Source organism: Vidua chalybeata, chromosome 7, assembly GCF_026979565.1.
Source record: "Vidua chalybeata isolate OUT-0048 chromosome 7, bVidCha1 merged haplotype, whole genome shotgun sequence".
In the NCBI taxonomy this organism is placed as follows: Eukaryota; Metazoa; Chordata; class Aves; order Passeriformes; family Viduidae; genus Vidua; species Vidua chalybeata.
In genome coordinates, this window is record NC_071536.1 from 1,261,873 (window position 1) to 1,284,584 (window position 22,712).

Below are 22,712 nucleotides of genomic sequence, written 5' to 3' on the forward strand. Positions count from 1 at the left end.
TTCTCTACCTCTTGCTCCTGCCTTTCTCCCTGTCTCTCCTAAAGTTTTACTTCTACGCGTCTGTAAAACTTCTCCTCTGAGTGTCCTTTAAAGATAATTTTTAGTTGCTCATTGCTTTGCTCCAGGAATTCACGTAGGCCAGGGTGATTTGCATCAGGTTGAAAGATCTGAATAAATGGAAAACTATTTAAATAACCTCTTCGTTCCCAGTTCTGCCCTGCATTTTTAAGCTCATCAGAGTTAATTACAGTCAGGCTGCTTGCAGTTTTCTTTAAGACCTCATTGAATGTTTCAGCCTTCAATTTCTCTTCATTTCTTGTCTTTTTTAAGTGAAGAAGTTGTATTTCCTTGTCTTCATCTGGTTTGATTTTGCCCTGGATGGACTTAATGATCTCAGAGGTCTTTTCCAATCTTGACAATTCTCTGGTTCAGTGAAATTGTTCGTTTTACTGCTTCATCTTTTCCGAGGGTTTTTATCTGTCACGTTTCTGGTTTATTCTGGACTGAACTTATAAATATTTTGCCTTTGTTTTGCTATTTTCAATTTCTTTAAAACCTGCAAACTCAGCTACTTCCAAACCTGTCCTGGCTATATTTTCTGAATAACTTAAACAACTCTTTGGAACAGATTAAGATAAAAACCAAAGTGTTCAAGTTTCCATCAATGAATTATGGCTTCATCTTGTTAATTAATGAGTAGAAATGCCCATCTGGAAACTAAGCTACACTAAATGTTCCCTGACTCGAGCCATGAATCAGCCAGGCTGGTGTCTGCTTCCCTTCAGGCTCTGTGGACAGAGCACTTTGTCGTAGAGTTTTGGGGAAATCATCAGACTGATTCATAGAGAACCAATTTGAGAGGATGTTTTCTTGCCAATTCTGTTTAGCAGCTTAGGACCAATTTGGCCAGCAGAGAGCTGGGGAATATTTTGTAGCTTGTTTGGGCTGTCTCAGTATTCAAACCAGGGTTTGTGGCTTGTGAGGAGAGTCAAGCCCTGATTGCACGGCTTGACCTCTTTGCAGTGCTCCAGAAGCTCCACATCCTTGTGTTGAGGGGGGACTTAGAGATTTAGAGCTTTATTTTCTGTATTTTATTTTATTTTATTTTATTTTATTTTATTTTATTTTATTTTATTTTATTTCATGGAGCTTTATTTGGATAGCAAAGACAGAACCTTGGTCTTGGATAGCTCAGTTTTGCTTCAAGTGTTTCAGGTGTCAGTGCTTTAAAAGATGTTCCTGAATGTTCTGCTCTGATTAATCTAATACTCATTTTGAAACAAAGACTGCAAAGCATTGGTTTGTGGGTTTGAGGTTTTTTTTTTAATGAGTGGAGAAATTAATGTACTTTATTTCTTAGAATTAAACAAGTCTTAAAAATCCCCCAAATTGACCTGGATTTGTTTCACAGAGCACCTGGGTGCTGCTGCAGGGTTCTGTTTTGTCCATGGGTTCTTCTCCCATGAAGGAACATCTTTATCTGAAACTGCCCAGCAGAGAAGCTGAAAATCCTCTGCTCCCCAAGAAAACGGGGAATTCTCCTGGGCTGTGCTCTCCACTGACTCTGGAGCACCTGATGGCTTGATTATATTTAAAATAGTGATGTTTTGCTCTTCCTCTTCCATCTGGTTATGGTCACTGGAGGTGAACACAGGCAAGACATGGGGAAGTCCCCAGCTGTACTTTCTCTCCAGAAAAACAGAGAAAGCAGGGAGAAGAAAACAAATATTAACATTTTTTCTAACACTGTCCTTTGCCTGAGAGAGATGGGGTGGCTTCTTTGATGTCTCCAGACAGGGTTTGGCTTGATCCTATCAGAGCTGCAGCACAGAAAGGGGTTGGAAGGGAAAAGTGAGACAGACTGGCAAAGGTGGAACAAATAGGTTTGAGATAAATTTTCTGTGTCCCAGGGTTCGTAATTACACTGAAAACATAATTTAGCATTTTTTGCTTTGGCTTTTCTGGGAGGGGAATGGGTGACTAGAAACTCAGGTGTGGCAGTCTCCAACACTGGTTGTTCTATTTAACTCTACCTGGATGCAAGATACAATCTTGGAAATATTTTAAATAGGGAACTGCTTCAGCAAGATGGATTTGTGCATCTCATTTACAAAGTATGTTTTTAATGCCTTTCTGAAATCTAAACTTATGCAAAATGGGGCTTGTTATGCATGTCTCTGCATTTTAATCTCCTGCAGTGATTTGTCAGTTTTTCTTAACGTCTCCCTGGCATATTCCAGCCATTCCTCAACTTTGCTCCGTGGGGCTGCATCTCTGTCTTAGCTCAGTTCCCCCAGCAAGGAAGGAGTCACAGTTTCCTCTGGTGAGGTTTGTGAGCTGACATGTCTTATTTCCTCAGCCTGGGATCAGCACCAGTTGTGGACTTAAAAGACCAGGAAACCCTGAGTGTAATTCGGGATAGAGTCTCCTTTATTTTCTGCTTTAGCTGTCCTGGGAATGTTCTCATTTCCATTGATTTGTGCTACTTGTGTTTCTGCTCTGCATCAATAACTGGTTGCTGATTTTTTTTTTTTTTCTGCTTGGAATGGCTAAAAATAGCTCAGCTACCCAAAGTGTTGATGTGATTTTATTTTCTTTTTCCCTTCTCTTTCCAGATGGGCTTTCTGGCAGAGATCAGCCAGTGGAGCTGTTGAATCCACCTCGAGTGAACCACATGCCCAGCTCTGGTAAGGAAAAAACCTCCTATTAAACCTCATTCCTGTTCTGGGGTGTGCAGGAAAACGTTCTGCAGCTCTGCCTTGCGAGTAGGAGAGCAGAATGCAAATGCAGAGTGCTGGAACAGAGTCTGTTAGGACTTGCACACCTCTGCTTTTCCACGCTGGGAGATGGGATTTGGGAATCCAGCAGCCCTGGGAGTCTTGCAGGGGGCTCAGGGGAGCCCAGCCTGGTGGGAGATGCTTGGTTTGCCTTGGAAAGGAGAGGACAGGAGAACAAAGCAGCATCTGAAGGAGTCCCTTCCCAGCCCAGAAGGAGGTTTTGGAGCTGCTGCTCTCATTAGGGAGAAGGAACAGGGGGCCAAGGCTGGGCTGATCAAAGTGTGTCACGCTGGGCTCTGGGCTGTTTGCTGTTCTACCTCTTCTAATGATCCTGCCACAGCATCTCCTGGGGCTTGGCCTCCTGCTCCTCATGCTGGCTGCTCCTTGCCAAGCTGGGAGAGCTCTTCAAGCTCAGGGCTGCAGCTCTACAAGTGATGGAAACCAAAGTTCTGCTCCCAGTACATGGAATTCTGTGGGAAACAATCTGCTGCTGGCTTTTGTGTTTCCCCCTTCTCTCTCCCTGGTACAAGCAGATATTTTTACCAGGGGTGATAGGATATAGCAAACATTATCTGCTCTCCAGGGAGCAGCTCAGATCTTCCAAACCTCCAACTTTCCCTTCTCTGTTGCCTTCCAAAATGCCCTCAGGCCCTTTTCTATTAAGGATGAGATCTCACAGAAGATCTGAGCACTTCTGGTAGTGCCAGTTGGAAAGATGTAAACGAAGTTTATTCAAAACAACTTTGGTACATTGGGAGGGGGGAAAAAAAAAAGTGGGCTGCAACCTTACCTAGATTTTTGTGGACTTGAATGCCTGTTTGGAGAAGGAAACTTTCAAGAAGGTAGAGTTGTTGCACTGGGGGAAAAAAGGAAGAGATGGTTGTTTACCAGGCACGGGTGTTAGGCTTTGGATTCTGAGAAATCCCTCTCCCACCATATGCTCCCAAACGTGTCTGTCAGGAAAGGGAGGTTCTATTTTCATAACCCTCAGAGGGATTCTCATTTTAAAGTCCCTGTGGTAGCACAGGTCAACTTACAGGTTTTACTGTCCACCTCAGTCGTGAACCGGGGTGGGTTTTGTGGCTCTGTGGATCATTGGCCAGGATGGTGAAAGGGATGGGTTTGAATCTTCTATCCCTTTATTTTGGTGTTGATTTTGTTTGCTGGTTAAGTTTTATGTTTCCTTTTGACGTATTTCAGGTCAAAGTCTGGAGGTGGTTGAGAGCTTGGGGTACTTGATAGTAGAGTCTGTTCTGGCTGCTTTTCCCCAGGTGAAATCAGGCTGTTTGATGGAGGCATGCAGGGAGTTCTTGTTGTTTGGACTCCATTTTGGGCATTTTTAAAAGCTCACCTCTCTGCTTTTGGGAAAACAATGAGGCAGGGATCCCTGGGAGCTGTGCTGGGTGAAGTGGGTGAGATGAGAGATGGGCAGCACTGCCTCTTTGTCAAATGGTTCTCCCAGTAACTGAGCTGTGGGAATGGAATTCAGGCTGGGGGTGCTCACCTGGAGAGGAGGAGGCTCCAGGGAGAGTTCAGATCCGCTTCCAGAGCCTAAAGGGGCTCCAGGAGAGCTGGAGAGGGACTGGGGACAAGGGATGGAGGGACAGGACACAGGGAATGGCTTCCACTGTCAGAGGGCAGGGATAGATGGGATATTGGGAATTAGGAATTGTTCCCTGGGAGGGTGGGCAGGCCCTGGCACAGGGTGCCCAGAGCAGCTGTGGCTGCCCCTGGATCCCTGGGAATGTCCAAGGCCAGGCTGGATGGGGCTTGGAGCCACCTGGGACAGTGGAAGGTGTCCCTGGCCATGGCAGGGGTGGCACTGGATGAGCTTGAAGATCCCTTCCCACTCAACCCATTCTGGGATTGCCGTGTCCGGCTTTTATCATTTTTGTCTTTAGGAGTTTGCTGCAGATCTTCCTGAGAGAAGGAAGGAGAAGTAACACCAAGCATTGCTCTGGAAAAACAAGTTGTGTGTGGGATTGTCGGGTGGTGTTCCAAGTCTCAGGCATGACTGAAATAATGGTGTTAAAAACAGCATCAGGAAAAAAAAAATTGCTTGATTTTTGTCTTGGGATATTTTGTTTCAAACATTCTCCTTCCCTAGTCAGGGTAAGGTTGAATAAACTTGAGTGGTCGATGAGCTTTTATGCTGCATTTCTATTTCAGATAAAATCACTGTGGTGTGCTTGTAGGAAACCAAAATTTTTTTCTCTTCACCACGAACCAAGTGAAGGAGAGGTTTGACCCTTGTTAGTTGTTTTTCTCTGATGTGAAATGGTGAGAAAGTTCTAAAAATCCTCCTTCCTGCAGAGCATTTCAACTCCAAACCAAGAAATATTTACAGCAATTTTATTAAATGGTTTTTAGGAACTAATTTGGTTGAATAGAACTGAGTTCAGTCATCAGCAGTGAAAATTATTTCTATCTTCTTTTCTGTATAAATTAAGGATTAATTGAAGGAAGGGAAACATTTTTCGTTTCCAAAGACATATCACCCGTAATTGGCGCGTCTGAATTTCTGAGGTGCTCGCAGAAGTACAACAAGACAAAGCCCCCAGAGCACACGTCCTGCTCTGGAGTACAATAATCATCGTTGGCTAACTCTGCCTGCCCTGCCTCGGGCTGCCTTTGGCCCGGGGAAGGAAAAGGAATAAATTAACTTTATTGAGCAACCTTGCTTCCCTTAATATTTTAATTTTTTTTTTTTTATAATCAGAGCCTGGTACAGATTTCCCAGAGCAGCTGTGGCAGCCCCTGGATCCCTGGAAGTGTCCAAGGCCAGGCTGGACATTGGGTCTTGGAGCAGCCTGAGAGAGTGGAAGGTGTCCCTGCCTGTGGAAAGGGGCTGGAAAGGCATGAGGTCTCTTGCAACACAGAGCATTAAGTGGGAGATTTCAGCTCCTCGCTGCTTTTTCTCCATGCTAGATCTAGTTATCCACTTTCACTTCCACAGTAATTTGCAAAAATAATAATGTTGATGTATGTAGGAGTAAATGGTTTGTACGAGCCTCTGGACTAATATTGTCCCTTGGTTTTGCAGTCAGAGATGAATCCCTGTCTGTGAGGGAAAAATGTGAGGTTTTGTCGTGCCCCAGAAAGGCTCCTCCTCAGAAAGGCTTTCCTTTAGTGTTAAAAATATCCTGATATATAATATGGAGATGTACATGAAGCCTGGGATGGGGGAGAAACCCATCCAAACCCTGCAAATTATCATCAAAAGTGAGTTCTGTCAAAAATCCTTGTGATGTTACAAAGTACACTCAGCAGATTCGACCCTGTTCTCTCGTTAGGTTCTTGAAAAGCTGCAGCTCTTATTGTCAGCCTTGGTGTGACAGTTTTGCCACCATTTAGATGCTCTGGTGTAAGATAAGATTCCCAGAGAAGCTGTGGCTGCCCCTGGATCCCTGGAAGTGTCCAAGGCCAGGCTTGGAGCAGCCTGGGCTAGTGGAAGGTGTTCCTGCCCTTGGATGGGTTTGAGTCCCTTCTCACCCAAACCATTCCATGATTCCAAGGTAGCAGAGAAACTGCAGCTTAAAGCCTTGAGAGTTAAAATCAGCTCAAGACTGTATTTCCTGCAGTACTTATGACTTATTAATATTTGTCTTTAATTTCCAACCCTGAGCTAAATGGACGAACTGTAGCCCATGCAGTGACAACCAAAGGAGTGTTTCACCTGCTGGAGGCACTCCTCAAGCCCAGCTTCAGAGCCATTCCCCAGCAAGGAAAGCCCTGCACAGCCATTTCAGCCAACTCCCTGATTTCCACAGAGGATTTGCTGAATTGTTGTGCTTCTATTAAAAGCCCTCTGCAGTCAGCAAATTCGGGGTTATTTATGCAGGAGAGGGAAGGGAGCTGCCACATCTAGAGCAGAGGAGCAGGGAAGTTCAAGCTTCAGAACCTCTTTTCTGGATTATTGCTGTCCCCAAACTCATGTTCTGTTGGTGATGGGATAATTTAATGACCTTCTAGCTCTGCTTTAGCACTTTGTGCATGTGCAGGGGTGTATGGAAGAGGGATGAGCTTTTTGGCCACCTCTGTCTCAACTTCAGCATTCAATTCCACATGGAATTAAACCACTCCTCTAGCCAAGCTGAGAATCAGAGAATCACAGACCTGTTTGGGTTGGAAAGGACCTTAAAATTCATCCTGTCCCATGGACAGGGACACCTTCCACTATCCCAGGTTGCTCCAAGCCCTGTCCAGCCTGGCCTTGGCCACTTCCAGGGATGGGCAGTCCTGAATCTGATGGTGGAGCCTAGAATGTGAATATCCTGATCCCTGTGGGTTGGGAAGAACAGTAGCCCACAGCTCCTCAGCTCTGCTTTGTTGTCTTTTGTCTCAGAAAACGTATTTATCTGTCATGATTTATCTGTCTCCTTTCTTACCCATGAGGAAATGGTTATCAATTGGAAGAGCTGGCATGAATTATAAATTATTATCCCTCTTTTAACAGCTGAAAGCAGCACTTAAATGTGAAGCTCTTGAATGCAACGCTGGTTTCCTGGATGAAAGGCAGGAAAGTTTGCTCTGCTGCAAGCCCCAACTTGCTGGTTTTCTTTCTTCTTCCCTCACCTTGCTTAGTTCATTAATTCACACCGATCAGCTCTGGAATTCACTGGATTCTCTTAGTCCTGACTCTTCACCAAATGTTATTTTCAAAAATAAGAATTCTTACCGATTCCCTAGCACAGCAAAGGTAGTTTTGTGCTTTTGATTTATATAAAAGCAGGTGATGAAGGGAAGAGCCTTTGGATGCTAGAACTCTGTGAAGAAAACTTGGGGAAGGAGGAGATGGCAGGATGCGAGCAGGCGTGGAGGGGCTCCCTTAGAGGGTTATTCAGGAATTCATTCCCATTGCCTCTGGTTTTGCTAAAAATAACAGTAATGCGTGGTGAATGAAAAGTGATAAATGTTTCATGGAAATAGATCATGGATTGAGGCCTTCCTTGGGGAAAAAATTCCTTGTGCCTCAGATGGGATCTTGGAGGCCATGTCTTGTCTGCCATGTGTGTTTGCAGCCTGGGTGTTTTACCTGGGTTTGCAACCTCAGAGGGGTAATCGGGGTGAAATCTCTGTTGTTTTGCTTTGATTTCATTCTCAGTCCCTTCACTTTTTGTAGGTAACACTCGTCCTGGGCCTGCAGTGGTCCAACACACCCTGTACTCAGTTCCTTTTTTCCATCAGCTTCCCCGCACAGATGGATGCCAGCCTTGGCTGGAGGATGAGGATGGACGGTCCCGTTATTCCCAGGGGCTGTGTTTCCTTTGTCTGCCTGCCCTTTTCATGGCTGTGCCCTGCACTGCAGAGCTCCCCAGGGTGCTTTCTGCCAAAATTAACTGGGGGTAGTTTATTGCCGAAGGGGAAAGAGCAGCCACCTGCGTTCCCAGGATTTTAGGAATTCCTCTTCTAGCATGACACGTGTTTATCATGATCCTGGAGGCTCTTCCCCAGTGTATATTGATTTTCAGGGCTATATTTGGCTCTGCTTTTTCTTCGGGCAGTGGAGGGAATATCAGGTGAATGTTTTGTGCAGCGATGCCTAAAATACAGCAGCAGTCTCCAGATACTTCCCTGGGGAATTGCTGATGGTTCATTAAAGAGACCTCTCCTTGTTGCCCAGGGAAGCTGTGAATTCCCCATTGCTGCAAAGTGTCCAAGCCAGGTTGGAGGGGGCTTGGAGCAGCCTGGGATAGTGGAAGGTGTCCCTGCCCAGGTGTCCCTGACAGGGGTTGGAATGGGATGGGCTTGAAGGTCCCTTCCAACCCAAACCATTCCATGATTCTGTGATTAAATATCTCCTCCTTTGGCTTAACTAATATCTTGTGATCTAAACCACTTAATCATCACTACTTTTCCATCTGTTTCTCATTCAAGGAATTGTGTCATATCAGATGATTCATTCATATTTGATTAGAGATTTCATTATAGCTGGCCTGAAGTTTTTTATGATCTAATGAAAGGCTTTGGAATCACTGATTTGGAACTGCAGTTGTAATGTGCAGAATAAATGTACTGCACATTTTGATGATACTTTTCCTAGGTACTTTTTAAAGCTCTGACAGCTCTTGCCAGTGAATTGTGTACATTGAATTTTTGAAAAAAGTTTCTGGTGAAATGCAATGATCTTTTCATTGGAGAGAAGAACTCCCAAGCTACTATAGGACTTCTTCAAGTTGCATTGAATGACCAAACAGTGAAAGTTAGGTCAAAACTTGCCTTTTTTGATCCATTTATAATCCTGCTTGTAGACAGTCATGCTGTAATGATATTAATGAAACTCCTGAAGATCCTGAGTTGTCCTGCTTAAGTGACATATGGGAAGCTTTTTATTTTCACTGAGGACAGTCATCTACCACCTGTGTGCAAATTGTTCCTCAGATTAAGTAAACTGCTACAATTTTTTTTTCAATTTTTTTTTTTTCAAAAAACAGATGAAGTGGTTGCAATAATGTATTTTAAAAAAACATTAATGGGGGCAGAGTTGGGGGTGCTTGCCCAGGGAGTGCTGTGACTCTGACGATAGGGATCTGGCCAGGCACAGGTGGGGTTTTGTCCCTCTGTTTCTGAACCCCTCCTCTGAAAAGCAGCGGGGTTTTCTGTTTGTTCCCTGCTGGCAGGAGGGGCTGGGGCTCAGCAGCAGGTCAGGGAAGGTATTTGTGACACACTGAGGGGGAAAGGGAGGGCAGCCAGCTCCTGCCTGTCCCCAGTAATCCTGGGAGCTGCTGTGCCTGTCACTTAAGTGGGACCTTCCTTAGGCCAGCTCGCTCTGCCCCAGCCCAGCGTGGATCACAGGGGTTTTGCTGAGCTGAGCAGCAAAACTCAGCTCAGAGAGTGGCAGGGATTCCCTTCACACAATATGCTGCAGCACTTGGACAGGTTCCCCTCACAAAGGTGGCTGGCTGAGCCCTGGGCTCCAGCAGCACACTGACCGGACACCTGCAGACACTCAGCAATCCCAGAATCCCGGATGCTTCAGGTTGGGAGGGACCTCGAAGCTCGTCCCATCCCACCCCTGCCATGGGCAGGGACACCTCCCACTGTCCCAGGTGGCTCCAAGCCCCATCCAACCTGGCCTTGGGCACTGCCAGGGATCCAGGGGCAGCCGCAGCTTCTCTGGAATTCCATCCCAGCCCCTCCCCACCCTCCCAGGGAAGAATTTCTCCCCAGTATCCCATCTAACCCTGCCCCTCCTTCTGCTTAATGGCTTTACAGTGGGAGCGGGATCTTGGGAGCAGCTCCGAGCTCTGTCCCTGGAGCTCAGCCAGACCATGGTGTCCAGGCTACCACTGCAGTGGAATTGTGTGTGTGTGAGTGCATTTAACCTCACAAATCATGTTTTGGGCTTCAAAGCCAGCTCAGATATTCCAGAGGGAACGGCTCCTTGTCTCCCTGTCCTGCCTTTGAAAGCCTATGGGGTCTGAAAAGCTGCCAGCTTTTTCTGGTGGGAAACACCAGGCCTGAACTTCAACCAAATGTTGTGCTGGCAAAGTACAACTGGAATATTATCAAAAAAATCCCCCTAACCTCGGTATTAGAGGTTTGATACCATGTTTGGAGGTATCAAACATTTTTATAGATGGAGAAAATAAAATTCCTTTCACGTTCCATGTAAATCCCTGATACAAGGACTTGTATATACTTCTATATGTACATACATGTGTATATATCTGTATTATGCTTGTATAATCCCTGTCCCAGGGATTTACCATGTCTTGAATTAGTGCTAAACAAAACTCAGATCCCTCTCCCCCATCCCTAAAAGTCTCTAAAGCCTCAGGAGTTCAAAACCCGTTGGGTTAGAAGATAACACTGTGTAAAAGGCAGAAGGAAAGGCTGGTACTAAAAAATAAGTAAATAGATTTAAAATAAAAAATCCCTTTTGGGACCTTGAGGACTTTACCTTGGTGACCCCACGCTGGTGTGGAGTAATCCTTAAATTTACAGAGAAGGAAATTCTAGAATTCTCTGGAGTTTCCTTTCCAGGATGGCGGCGCAGGGAAAGGTTTAACTTCTGTTTTGGCTCTGGACACATGGCCTGGCCGTGTCCCGAGGCTGATAAGGGATGGGAGTGACATGGCAGGGAAGGTGCTGGCTGTGTTGACACGAGTATCAGGTGTCCTGGGTGAGCAGCCAGGAAACTTCATCTGGTTCCACGTGCAGCCAAACGTGCAGCGTGTCCGTGAGGAGCTGTTCCACCTCTGTCCGTGCCACAGGGCATTGGGAGAGCCACCAGGAAAACTCCACTTCTTTTTGGTTTGGGAACATGTTGCAGTAAAGCAGCTGGGGCTCAGTTTCTTCACGCAGAAAAGCCAATTTTTTATTCACAAAGCTCATATTTATAGGAAATACCAGAAGGCACTGTGTTAGACCTAACTGGCTAACAATACACTGACACTCAGTTTCTTGGTCTGTAAATGGCCAGGGTGGACGTCTGTCAAACCTCTCTATTTTTGGTTAGTTCACATATTTTGTTCACTGATTCCCATGGGACAGATTTCTTGTTTATTACAGGTGCAAATGGTTCTCTTACCAGAATAGTTTGTTGTGCTAACTGCTTTCATTCTTGTGATTTTTCACGTGGCAAGTTACAAGCTACCTGCTAGCTTAGCTAGAGTAGCAGGGCCTAAACCATATTTTAGAAGGCCTTTCTTCTATGGTATCTTTACCTGTATGGAACAGGAACACATGCATGAATCCACTTTGAAGGGGATTTCAATCATTCAAGACACCATTCCCCCCTCCCTTTCCCAAATACTCACTCACAGGTGCCAGCTTTTCACTGTCATGGTCGATAATGTGGGGTTTACTCATATCCCAAACCCTCCATGTTTGTTGGATAATCTCTGTTTTCTCTTTAGTTTCAGCATCAATTTGTGTTCCTCGGCACAGAGGGGGAGCTTTGGAATTGTGCTGCTGTTTGCTGGGTTGGAAAGGGTTCGTAGCAGCAGAGAAGTACAAAATGCAGTTACTTGGCAACTTGTCTCTGTACATCACCAAACCCCACCAAGTTCCTGCAGCTTGTAAATACTCATATACTCAAATATTCATGGACATTTGCCAAAAGGCTTAACAGTATATACTTTTCTATGCTGTCTCCTTTGTGTTTTAGTTTTATTCTTTCTTTAGTGTTATTTGGAAATCATTTGGGCTTCAGTGCAGAGATTTGGCTACGTGTTCTAACAAAGTTACTGCTGCTGGTCAGGATGCTGGTGCAGGAACTACACCACAGTGCTGTTCTACAAGAGAAGAATGACTTTTTAAGTGAGGTGCATGAGGTGGCAGACAAATGAAAATTACAGGTGATTTAAAAATCACCATAATATTAAGACAAATTCTAGTCATTTCAAAGCAGCTTTAACAGGGGTTTCAGACAGTCCTGGACCATGTTGGATATGAAGTTTTTGTGCAGTTTAGAATGCGCTTTACTCTTTATCCCATAAAGGATGTTCTTGCACAGGATGAGAATTTCAGCCTCTGAGGAGCTATTACATAATGCAGGGTGCTATTTATGCCTTGGGATTAAATATTATGCTGGTTTCTACCCAAATACTGCTTTACATCTGAAATCCTGAGCTGTGCATCTCTGGGTGGGTATGGCAGGCATTGAGGACAGGTTTCATTTCCAACCCAAACCATTCCATGATTCTTTGCAGCGCGTCACTCCAGCTTCTCCTTTACCTGTCAGCAAATTCAGACTCCCTGGGCAAAGCAGTCTGAAGGAGGGCAGCATTTTACAGGAAGCTGAACTTATTTATTCTTTAAGCCACTGCAAACCAGATCTCGGCACAAATGCTAATTTTGAGATGCTGATCTCCATGAGCAGCAGATATTTAGTCTTACACGCGCCAGATGGGTTTGCTGCTGGCATCACTTGTGAGATTATGGTCAAAACAAGGACAAATCCACTGTAGAATTCCAAGACCTGACTGAATAATTTTGTGTTTGCCTTCCCAAGGATCAGCTAGTTGTCACAGCGCTTTCCTTTGTCACTGTCAGTGCGGTAAAGCTCCCTCAGGCATCTGAGATGGGTCGGCAGTGGGAGGAGAGGCCTTGCAGTGAAGGATCTCTCCCACCTCAGGTTTCATTTACTAATAAGCTTTGTATATTTTTTATTAAGGTTATTGTAGAATATTGCCAAACTTTTGGGCCTGCAGGAGAGCCAGAGAGGGAGTTTTTACAAGGACACTGAGTGACAGGACAAGGGGGAATGGCTTCCCGCTGACCATCCCCAAGCTTTTGCTGAGCCCTTTTCCCATTATCCAGGAGTATTCTGTATTTCCACTGGAATGACACAAAACCAAGCTGCTGCTGGTTCTGACATCTCCCAGTTCATGTGCGGCACGGAGGATTTCAGAAACAACACTTTCCTTGAGCAGAAATCAAGGCAGATGGTAAAACCAAGTGACCTACAAAACATAACAAGTTTTCTCACCAGAAATGTACAGTACAAACAAATGTACTGTCACCTAAAAATACCGAGATGGCATTTCTGACAGAGTGATGATCGTACGGGGAAGTCAAAGTTTGGGTAAGGTCAGGAATGAATTTTGCATCCTCTAAAAACACACTGGTGATCAAACTGACTGTAACGTGCTTCAGCCTCTTGTTTCTTCCTCCTTGGGACTTGGTTTGCTTGGGTTTGTCTGGTTCTGTTGGATCTGTAAAACAAATTATTATCTAAAACTGCCTCTGCTGATGTGAACATCTCAGTGTCTTGTGGCCAACAGCACTGGTCTGGACAGCTTGTGTTATTTGCCTCTGAAAATTGCCCCAACTTCCTTTCTGTTAGTATCTCATGGATCCTTCCTCACATAGGACAGAATCATGGAATCACTAAAACTGGAAAAGACCTCCTGAGTCCAACTGCTCCCCCAGCACTGCCACCACTAAATCATGTCCCTAAGTGCCACATCCACATGGCTTTTGAACACTTCCAGGGATGGTGGCTCTGCCACTGTCCTGGGCAGCCCATTCCAAAGCCTGACCACCATTTCAAGGAAGAAAGTTCTCCTAATTCCTCCCCTGGCCCAGCCTGAGGCCGTTCCCTCTCCTCCTGTCCCTGTTCCCTGGAGCAAAGCCCAACGTCCCCAGCTGTCCCCTCCTGTCAGGAGCTGTGCAGAGCCACAAGGTCCCTCCTGAGCCTCCTTTTCTCCAGGCTGAGCCCCTTCCCAGCTCCCTCAGGGAGCTCCAGCCCCTTCCGCAGCTCCGTTCCCTTCCATCGACACACTCCAGCCCCTCGGTGTCCTGCTCCTGCAGCTTTGATGGCTCCCTCATTTTTCAAGCATCGCTTCTGGACCCCAAACCCCTCGTGCATGGACAGTGCAGTCTGTATGAAATCTCCAGGGTTTGGGATCCGTGGCCAGGAGCTGGTGCTGTCTCACGGTCCCCGCCAAGGCTGGGCTCTGCAGTTCAAGGCTGCTGCCCTGAGAGAAGCAAACTTGAGGCAAATCGGCTGTGAAGTGGAAACTGTGGGAATGAAAACAGGCGAAATCATGGGAGGATTAGGCTGTGGTGATTTAAGGCAGCTTTATTTCGGGATGGAAACACTGACGCAGGATTTAACGCGCTTGGAGTTTGGCTCGTTATCTCCCTTGTTAAGAGGGGTGGTCTGACACAGGCGTGTGCAGGAATCCATCTCTTTGCAAGACCTTTCTATATGCAAAAAAATGGTAATAATGGCATTTTGGAAATGCTGTTCCCTGTGCTGGCTCCTTGGGTTGATCAGCTGGGAAAGCAGAGGGACTTTCGTAGGCGTCATGTCCTGTGGGTTTCTGGAACACTGGGAGATGCACAGTCTGGGATTCACATAGAAAATTTGGATACAGTAACCTGGAATAGTGCAAGGTGTCCCCTGCCCATGGGACAAGCCCTATCCAACCTTGGACACTTGCAGGGATGGGGCAGGCACAGCTGCTCTGGGAAGCATTCTCACTCATGGTGTTCTGTTCTAGGAATGTTTCAGCTGGTCTGGCTTTCCCTGGAAGAATAACTTGTTTCTGTAAGCTTTTGGAGGAATGGGCTCCTAAACCTGAGGGATGACCCTGCAGAGTGCAGAGCTTCATTAAACTGGCCTAAAAATCAAATACAGTTAATGTAAGATGTGGTTTGCCTGGTGGAGAAGGGATTAGCTGTGTATCAAGCAGGAGTTTTACCTAAAGAAGATTCTGGTAGTGATTATCTATATTCTTTGGAGCTTCTTTACACAGTGTTTTGGCCAGGAGTGTTGAAGTGAACCTGGATGTTCCATTTCCGTCATTTATTGCTAATACCCAGGGTGTGTAGTACTTCAGGGAGGCAGCAGATAAGCCATTGCCATCCCTCCTTGCCTTCAGATACCACTGAATCAGATTTAACCTTTGTAGACTTGCTTTTAAAAGCCTTCCTCTTCAGCTTGCCTCCTGCAGCTGTTCCTCAGCTGCTGCCTGGATGTCCTTTTCATCTCTTTCTCCCAACTTTCCAAGTGCCTTTTGTCCATGGTGTCCTCCTAAGCCTCGCTTGGCTGAATCCCCGAACCCTCTTCAGGTCCTTCCCCGAGTCTTTTATCTTTTCCCAGTGCTCTAAAAAGTGAGTCACTGTTATTTTGGGTATGTATAGGAGCTCCATCCTTATATAGATATTTTATGTCTCTCACCTTCGGGCTTCTCACAGCATCCTGTTTCTTTTTGTAGAAGGAGCAGGCTGCAATCGACTCCTTGGCAGGGAAGTTTAGTGCCTGAACGTAGCTGGAGCAGAGTTGTAGCCTCCCACTGAAAGAGACAGCCACCATTTAATTTGCCAGAATCCCTAAACCCTGTATTAGGTCCAAGTCTCGCAGCTGAAGTGGCATTTTTAAGCAAGATAATCCAGAATTTATCAGAATTTTTGAGGGAGGACTCGCTCCCCTCTTGCTGGGGTTGTAGGAGATGCAGTGTAGGTGTGATGTGGTTTGGGAAGCTGCTTACCGTGCTCAGCAGGAGACCACCCAGCTCAGAGCTTTTAATAAAAGAAGCAGGAGGTTTGAGACTAGAAGCTCCCAGGGAATAAAATTAAGTTGTTCTCTTTGTTCATTCATACAGGTGTTTGTTCCTTAGGAAGGCAAGTTTAAAATGAGTTGAAAAACAGCATTCAGAGAATCACAGAATCCCAGACTGGTTTGGGTTGGAAGGGACCTTCAAGCTCATCCAGTGCCACCCTCCTGCCATGGGCAGGGACACCTTCCACTCTCCCAGGTTGCTCCAAGCCCTGTCCAGCCTGGCCTTGGACATTTCCAGGGATCCAGGGGCAGCCACAGCTGCTCTGGGCACCCTGTGCCAGGACCTCACCAGCCCCCAGCCAAGAGTTTAATCCATCCCTGCCCTCTGGCAGTGGGAAGCCATTCCCCATGTCCTGTCTCTCCATCCCTTGTCCCCAGTCTCTCTCCAGCTCTGGAAGGGGCTCAGAGGTCTTTCTGGAGCCTTCTCCTCTCCAGGTGAACACACCCAGCTCTCCCAGCCTGGCTTCAGAGCAGAGGGGCTCCAAATGGCTTTGGCACCCTCTGGACTTGTTCCAGGAGCTTCACATCCTTCTTAAGCTGGGGGTTCCAGAGCTGAAGGCAGCTCTGCAGGTGGGCTCTCACCAGAGCAGGGTAGAGATGCAGATTCCCAGTGAGATTCCTTGTGAGAAGTATCTAAAACTCTTTACAGACATACCTGCATTTAACCTGTTGTGTGGTGTTAAAACTCACCCTCAAGCTGATCCCTGCATGGCTCTGGCTCTGTTTGAGGAGCAGCACCTGGCTGGTTCTGCTGAAGGAAAATGCCACAGGCTGGGCAGATTTTCAGCAGAAGCAGCACTGAGTTTTTGTGCCATGTCTAAAAGGCCACCTGGTGTCATAAATGCCAAGAGAAAGCTCACTTCGAGGAGAGCCATCCATGATGTGGGGAATCCTTGTCATGCTGGCATGGGGAATGTAGGGAACATCTGCCCTCATCCTTTAGCATTTGGGTAGCAGACTTCTGGGTTTTAACATGTTCAGTTCTTCTGGTGGGTCTTGGGGAGAAAAAAATGGAAAATGTCTGTTTTTAAAGAGAAATCTTAGCCCAGGTGTGTGTTTTGGTGTATGCATCCAGGAAGGGCAACCCCTGCCTGCTCTGCCAGAATAAAAAGGTGTTGTTGTGCCATTTCTCTGTGCTGTCCAGGGCTTTGAATGGGTTGAGGTTACTTGAATGTCTCTGGGAAACTGCCTGTGTTTGACGCTCTCTTAAAAGCCTTCTTTTTTTTTTTTTTATTTTAACATGCATCTTCATTGTATTGAATAGAGAACAAGTAGAGTCCTGGTCCTAACGCAGCTGATACCTGAGTGTATCCATTATTTGGAAGTAAAGCCCTTCCAGAGGGGGCTACAGTAAGCTGTGGGCTACTTGCCCATTTGGATGGGCTTCTCTTCCACCATGGTCTGGATTTCTACTCAAAACTGCAGCCTTTGAGCTATCTATGAGTTTTCAAAAGCTGTGGAATAGCATTCCTATTACAATTTGCTGTTTAACTGCTCCTTTTGCTGCTTTATTCTTGTCATGATGGAGGACATGGCGTTGCACATTTTGGGGCTTGTTGGACAGCTGGGAGTCCCTTGGCTGGTGACAGAAATGGACTCACTCTCCTGCTAGTAATAACCATTTATTTCCTGTTTGAAATACAGTGGGACAGGAAATTCCTCAGAATTTTATTTCACGTTCTCTTTTGGCAAAGGGTAATGGCCTTAGGCTGAGGGAGGGCAGAGTTGGATGGGATATTGGGCAGGAATTGTTCCCTGGGAGGGTGGGCAGGTCCTGGCACAGGGTGCCCAGAGCAGCTGTGGCTGCCCCTGGATCCCTGGCAGTGTCCAAGGCCAGGCTGGATGGGGCTTGGAGCCACCTGGGACAGTGGAAGGTGTCCCTGGCCATGGCAGGGGGTGGAATGGGATGAGCTTTGGAACCCAAACCCTGCTGTGCCACCAGGTCATCAGCTGGCTTTATTCCTGCCATTGGAGAGCTCACCCCTTGGGAGGCTTCAGGGAAAACTCCAGAGGACCAGTGGGAATGCCCAGGTGTTTGTCTAACCCCTCCTTCACTGAGAATTCCTCAACTTCCCCATGCTGACCCAACCAGCTTCATTTTTTTTTTTTTTTCTCATGGGAAGTTTTTCATGTGTAATCTCAGGATGAGACTTTCTGGCTCCTGCTCCATCTCTTCCATGTTTAATTCTCTTCTCCAAAGTGTCATTTTCCCTTGAAGGAAGCTCAGAGTGAGATTAGAGCGAATCATGTGAGAAATCCGTGTGGGTGTGTCTCTGCAGAAGTGCAGCTGGGCTTCCTTCAACTCTGCTTTTTGTCCTGGGAATCTGCTGAGGGGAGAAGTTTCCTGTTCTGAAAGCAAGACTGATGGATCAAAGAGGTTCAGTTGCTGGGTAATGCCTGAAGCAAAGAGGCAGGTGAAATTCCATTCCCAGGAATCACACAGTCCTGAAGTGATTTGGGTTGGAAGGAACTTAAAACATCATCCAGTCCCACCCCCTGTCATGGACAAGGACACCTTCCACTATCCCAGGTGGCTCCAAGCCCTGTCCAACCTGGCCTTGGACACTTGCAGGGATCCAGGAACAGCCACAGCTTCCCAAGCCTTTTTAGAAGAGCCATACATTCATTTTTGTTGTTTTCTGTTTTATTATTTATTTGGATGGGGTCTTTTTCAATGGAAACTCAAGTGGGTTTTGCTTATCCACTCCATGTAAGGAAACTGCAAGGAAAGGTTTCCCACAATTGTGTGAAGTTTGAAATGAGAAATAGTCCACACTGACTCCTTACATTCCATTATCTTTAATTTCACAAAAAGCTCTGGCTCCATCCAAGACACTCATTTGTTAGAGATGTCACTGATGAAACCAGCGAAGAGATGAAGTGGGATAATGGTTGAAGAGGAGGTGGAGAAACTGGAGTGTCTCCCTTTGGAGCTGCTCTGTCCTGCACAGGCTCATCTGTTGGAGACATCTCTGTTGGAGACGCCTGTGCCATCGAGGGTTTGGTGCTGGCCTTGAACTCTCCTTATTCTCATTAAGTAAATACCCCTGGATATTTATCCATGGGAGTTTATAATTTTCCAAGCTCTGATGTCCTGCTCTGAGGCGAGAGGGGTTGGAACGAGATCCATTCTAGCCCAAGCCATCTGGGATTCCTTGCAAACACTGGAAAATGTTGTTTTCTGTCTTTTATGAATGTAGCTTGGTGGGTTTTCATTTTCTTCAAGTGAAGAGACATTTTTTAATGCTTTGAATCTAAGATGGAGACAGTAGGATAAGTGGTCTGCTCTTCAAGTTTTGGCTTCCTTATATTGTCGTGAATAAAATTTCTGTGTAGGTTCCTAATAAATGCTGATGAGGTCTGTTCAGGGCAGGAATTGGGCTCAGGAAAGCTGGATATGTAGAAATCTAGAATCTCTGCACCCTTATTATGTTTCCAGGTCTCGACAGTAATCAGGGAGAAGTTTCCTTGCAATGAATGAGTGAGTGACATTTAAAGCTCCATCTGTTGCCTGCGGAGTGCTGCCTCACGACGTGTTTCCATGGCTGATGGGATGATTAATTTCAGTTCCCATTCACAGAGCAGGAAATATTCCCTGAGCAGGGAGTGACTCCAGCCCTCACTGAGCTGCAGCGTGTGTGGAGCTCGTAAGAAACCTCGGCTGCTGTTTACTCCGAGCTTGTGCTCCCAGACAGGATCCAGGCTGCCTTTGCAGCCACCCACCTGGGCTGTCCCGAAATTCCTGGGGACTGCTGGGTTGCTGACCTGCCTTTGGTTCCAGCTGGGCTGTGATGCTCAAGCTTGTTGGCTAATTCCAGCCCAGAATACCCTCCCTGGGATTCTGGTCCTTGGAAATGGGATAACAGAGGTAAGAATTGAGTGAAACAGAAGTAACTCTTTCCTCCTGCTGTCCCACCCAGCAGGAGTTTGGAACCAGGTGATCTTTAAGGCTCCTTCCAACCCAGGCCATTCCATAAATCTGTGATAGTTCTTTAATTTGGTGTGGATCCACGGAGGAGCAGGACTGTGCCCTCATCCTGCCCCCACATGATGCTTGGGATGGGCTCCAGAGGATGTTGGTGTCCTGCCGTGACCTGGTCCCACCACCTGCTCTTGGACAAGTTTGGGATTCCTCTAGTCTAGCTTGGCACAATCCTTGTCTAGAGAATAAAAATTCAGAACTGAGTGAAGCTGGTAACGTGTTGGTCTTCCCCCCCCCCCCTATGAATTTCTCCTCCTAGGTGGGATGGGTACTGTGCTGGAGATGGAACCAGCTCCGAGGGTGCTGTGCCACGGCTTCGTTCCGCTTCCCCACCAAATCCGCTGCTTTTATCCCGGCGCTGCAGTCAGATACTGCAGTAGCTCAGTGCTATTTATAGCTCTGATCTCACCGTCTCGCAGTGTTTTGGGGGGGTTTTAGCAATTTGGGAAGCGGGAGCCCCGCTGGAAAGGATCCCTGGGTCAGCCAGGTGGCAGAGGGGATCCCAGTGGTGCTCCAGCCACTGCCGGGAGGGGGGATGGATTTAATTCACAAGAATCCAGTGATGCTCGACTGACACACATCTTCCTGCCAGAATAAACCACCTCAAGTGCTCCCTTGGCTGTGCTCAGAGTCAACAGTAACTGTTCACCTCCCTTTCCAGGCTGATTCTGAAGGAAAACTGGGGTGATGGGTTATAGGAACGGTGTTCCAAGGATTTGGAGACAGCGGCAGGCTCCCCACATGTCCAAGGCATTCCTGCCGGCAGCAACTTGGTGTTTAAATGTCTTTCAAAACACAGGGAATTATTTAAAAATCCAAAACTGCTGCTGGACGCCGAGGACAGCCCTGAGGAATAAAGTCAGGGAATAAATGCACAATTTCTTTGCTTTTCCCTGGGGATGAAAGAGCTGGAAATGATGCTGAGAGGGGGAGATCCAGGCACACACTTCCTCAGCATCCCGCTGGGTGCTTCAGTGGGATGGGGATTATCTGATGGCAGCAGCCAAGAGTTTGGGATCCTGAGCAGATTCTCTGGCTTTGTGTTTGCTTTTTGTGGGTGCCCAAAGGCTGGCTGCTGCTCTTGGCAGAGCCTGGCCCGAGGGCAGGGCTGGCACAGCAGTAATTAAAAAGCAAACTCATTAGCTGGGAATAAAGCCCCAGCCCGGAAAGGATGGAAGAGAGGGAGAAGCTGAGTCCATGGGCTCTGGAAAGCCCTCGCTGGGGAGTGTCAACCACAGCCAGCCCCAGGAACATCTCATTCATGGAGGGCAGTGATTTGGGAGGGCACCAGGCACTGGAGAGTCACTAGAAGAGGTTGGAATGCTCTTTTCTTGGAATTTTGGGAATCTCCCAGGCTTGCTCTGTCATGGGCAGGTGGGATGTGTCCTCGAGTGGGAGCTGATTTCCTCCTCCAGCCTTGACCAGACTCTTATTCCCAGGGTTTTGCAGCAGGTTTGGGCAGGTTGATGGGATTTCTTTCCCTTCTCCAAAGGGAATTGTTGAGGAAAGAGGAGCTGGGAAGGAGCTGTTTGTGTTCAGTGGGACTCACTCTGTGCCAGAGGGAGGGAGAGCTCGGGGAAAGCATTTCCTGTACTTTCCCTTTGAAGGTGATGTTGGATTTCAAATGCGAGAGGCAGTTTTCTGTGCTGCTTAAATTTAAATTTAAAAAAATATATAAGATCAAGGAAAAAAAAAAAATAAGGAAAGGAAAGAGTAGTTTTGGCAGCAGCATTTGATATAAAAAACCTGCATTTTGATGTCTAGTGGAAAGTGTCCCTGCCCATGGCAGGGGCTGGGATGTGATGGTCTTTAAGGTCCCTTCCAACAAAATCCCTCTGTGATTCTGGGATTCTGTGAGTATTTTTTAAATGAACCTTAAGTAAAGGTTATGCTGAAACAAGGTTTGAATTTAAATATTCGTTTGGTGCATCTCATACCGAATTTTTGGTTTAACATTTTAATGTGTTTTCAGGACTCAAACCTGTATTTCCATCCTTTAAAGACCAGCATGAAAATGCTGTATCAAAGGGAAGAAAATTCAATTATTACTGTTAGTTTTATTGAAAAGTATATTCACAAGTTTAGTGTCACCTTCCCCTAATCCCTTCCAAAACACTTGGGACTTATGGAGAAGATATTTTCCATTTTGGAGTGTGGGAGAATCTACACATACAAACTCCCCTGATAGTGTCTTATGTGAAATGTAATGTCTTTATGTGAAATGTTTTTAATTTTTCCAGTGGAGCCAGGCTGGCAGAGCTGGGGGTGCTCACCTGGAGAAGAGGAGGCTCCAGGGAGAGCTCAGAGCCCCTTGCAGAGCCTAAAGGGGCTCCAGGAGAGCTGGAGAGGGACTGGGGACAGGGCGTGGAGGGACTGGACACAGGGAATGGCTTCCCACTGCCAGAGGGCAGGGATGGATGGGATATTGGGAATTAGGAATTGTTCCCTGGGAGGGTGGGCAGGCCTTGGCACAGGGTGCCCAGAGCAGCTGTGGCTGCCCCTGGATCCTTGGAAGTGCCCAAGGCCGGGTTGGACAGGGCTTGGAGCAGCCTGGAACAGTGGAAGGTGTTCCTGCTCGTGGCAGGGGTGGAATGGGATGACCTTTAAGGCTCCTTCCAAGCCAATCCCTCCTGTGATTCCATGATTCAATACTTTTTGTAGGAAGTTCACTTTGCTTTCATGTCAGAGATGGTCACTTCATTTCCTTGTGTTTTGGGTTGTTCCCCTCAGCGTGTTATGGATGAGCTGCGAGATGTCAAATTCCCAATCTCCATCAGCAACCGAGGGGGACTGAAGTGCCTTAGGTCTTAATTAACGTGCAGCATGCAGGCAGGCTTTGATGTAAAGCCATGTTTTATTTATTTGGGAAGGGAAACACCAGAAGAATGGTTCTAACTTAATATAAAAATCATCGTAACATGACCATGGAATCAAAATC

At 46.6% G+C, this 22,712-nt stretch overlaps 1 protein-coding gene across 9 annotated transcripts in view; it reads left to right on the forward strand.

Moving 5' to 3' along the window:
- Positions 1–22,712, forward strand: part of HDAC4 (histone deacetylase 4) — a 177,948-nt gene that overhangs the window by 68,145 nt on the left and 87,091 nt on the right. For all 9 annotated transcript variants that reach the window (XM_053947191.1, XM_053947186.1, XM_053947190.1 and 6 more), the window contains one exon: positions 2,616–2,687. In XM_053947191.1, coding sequence (XP_053803166.1) covers positions 2,616–2,687 — 72 coding nt within the window. The remainder of the gene's footprint in view (positions 1–2,615; positions 2,688–22,712) is intronic.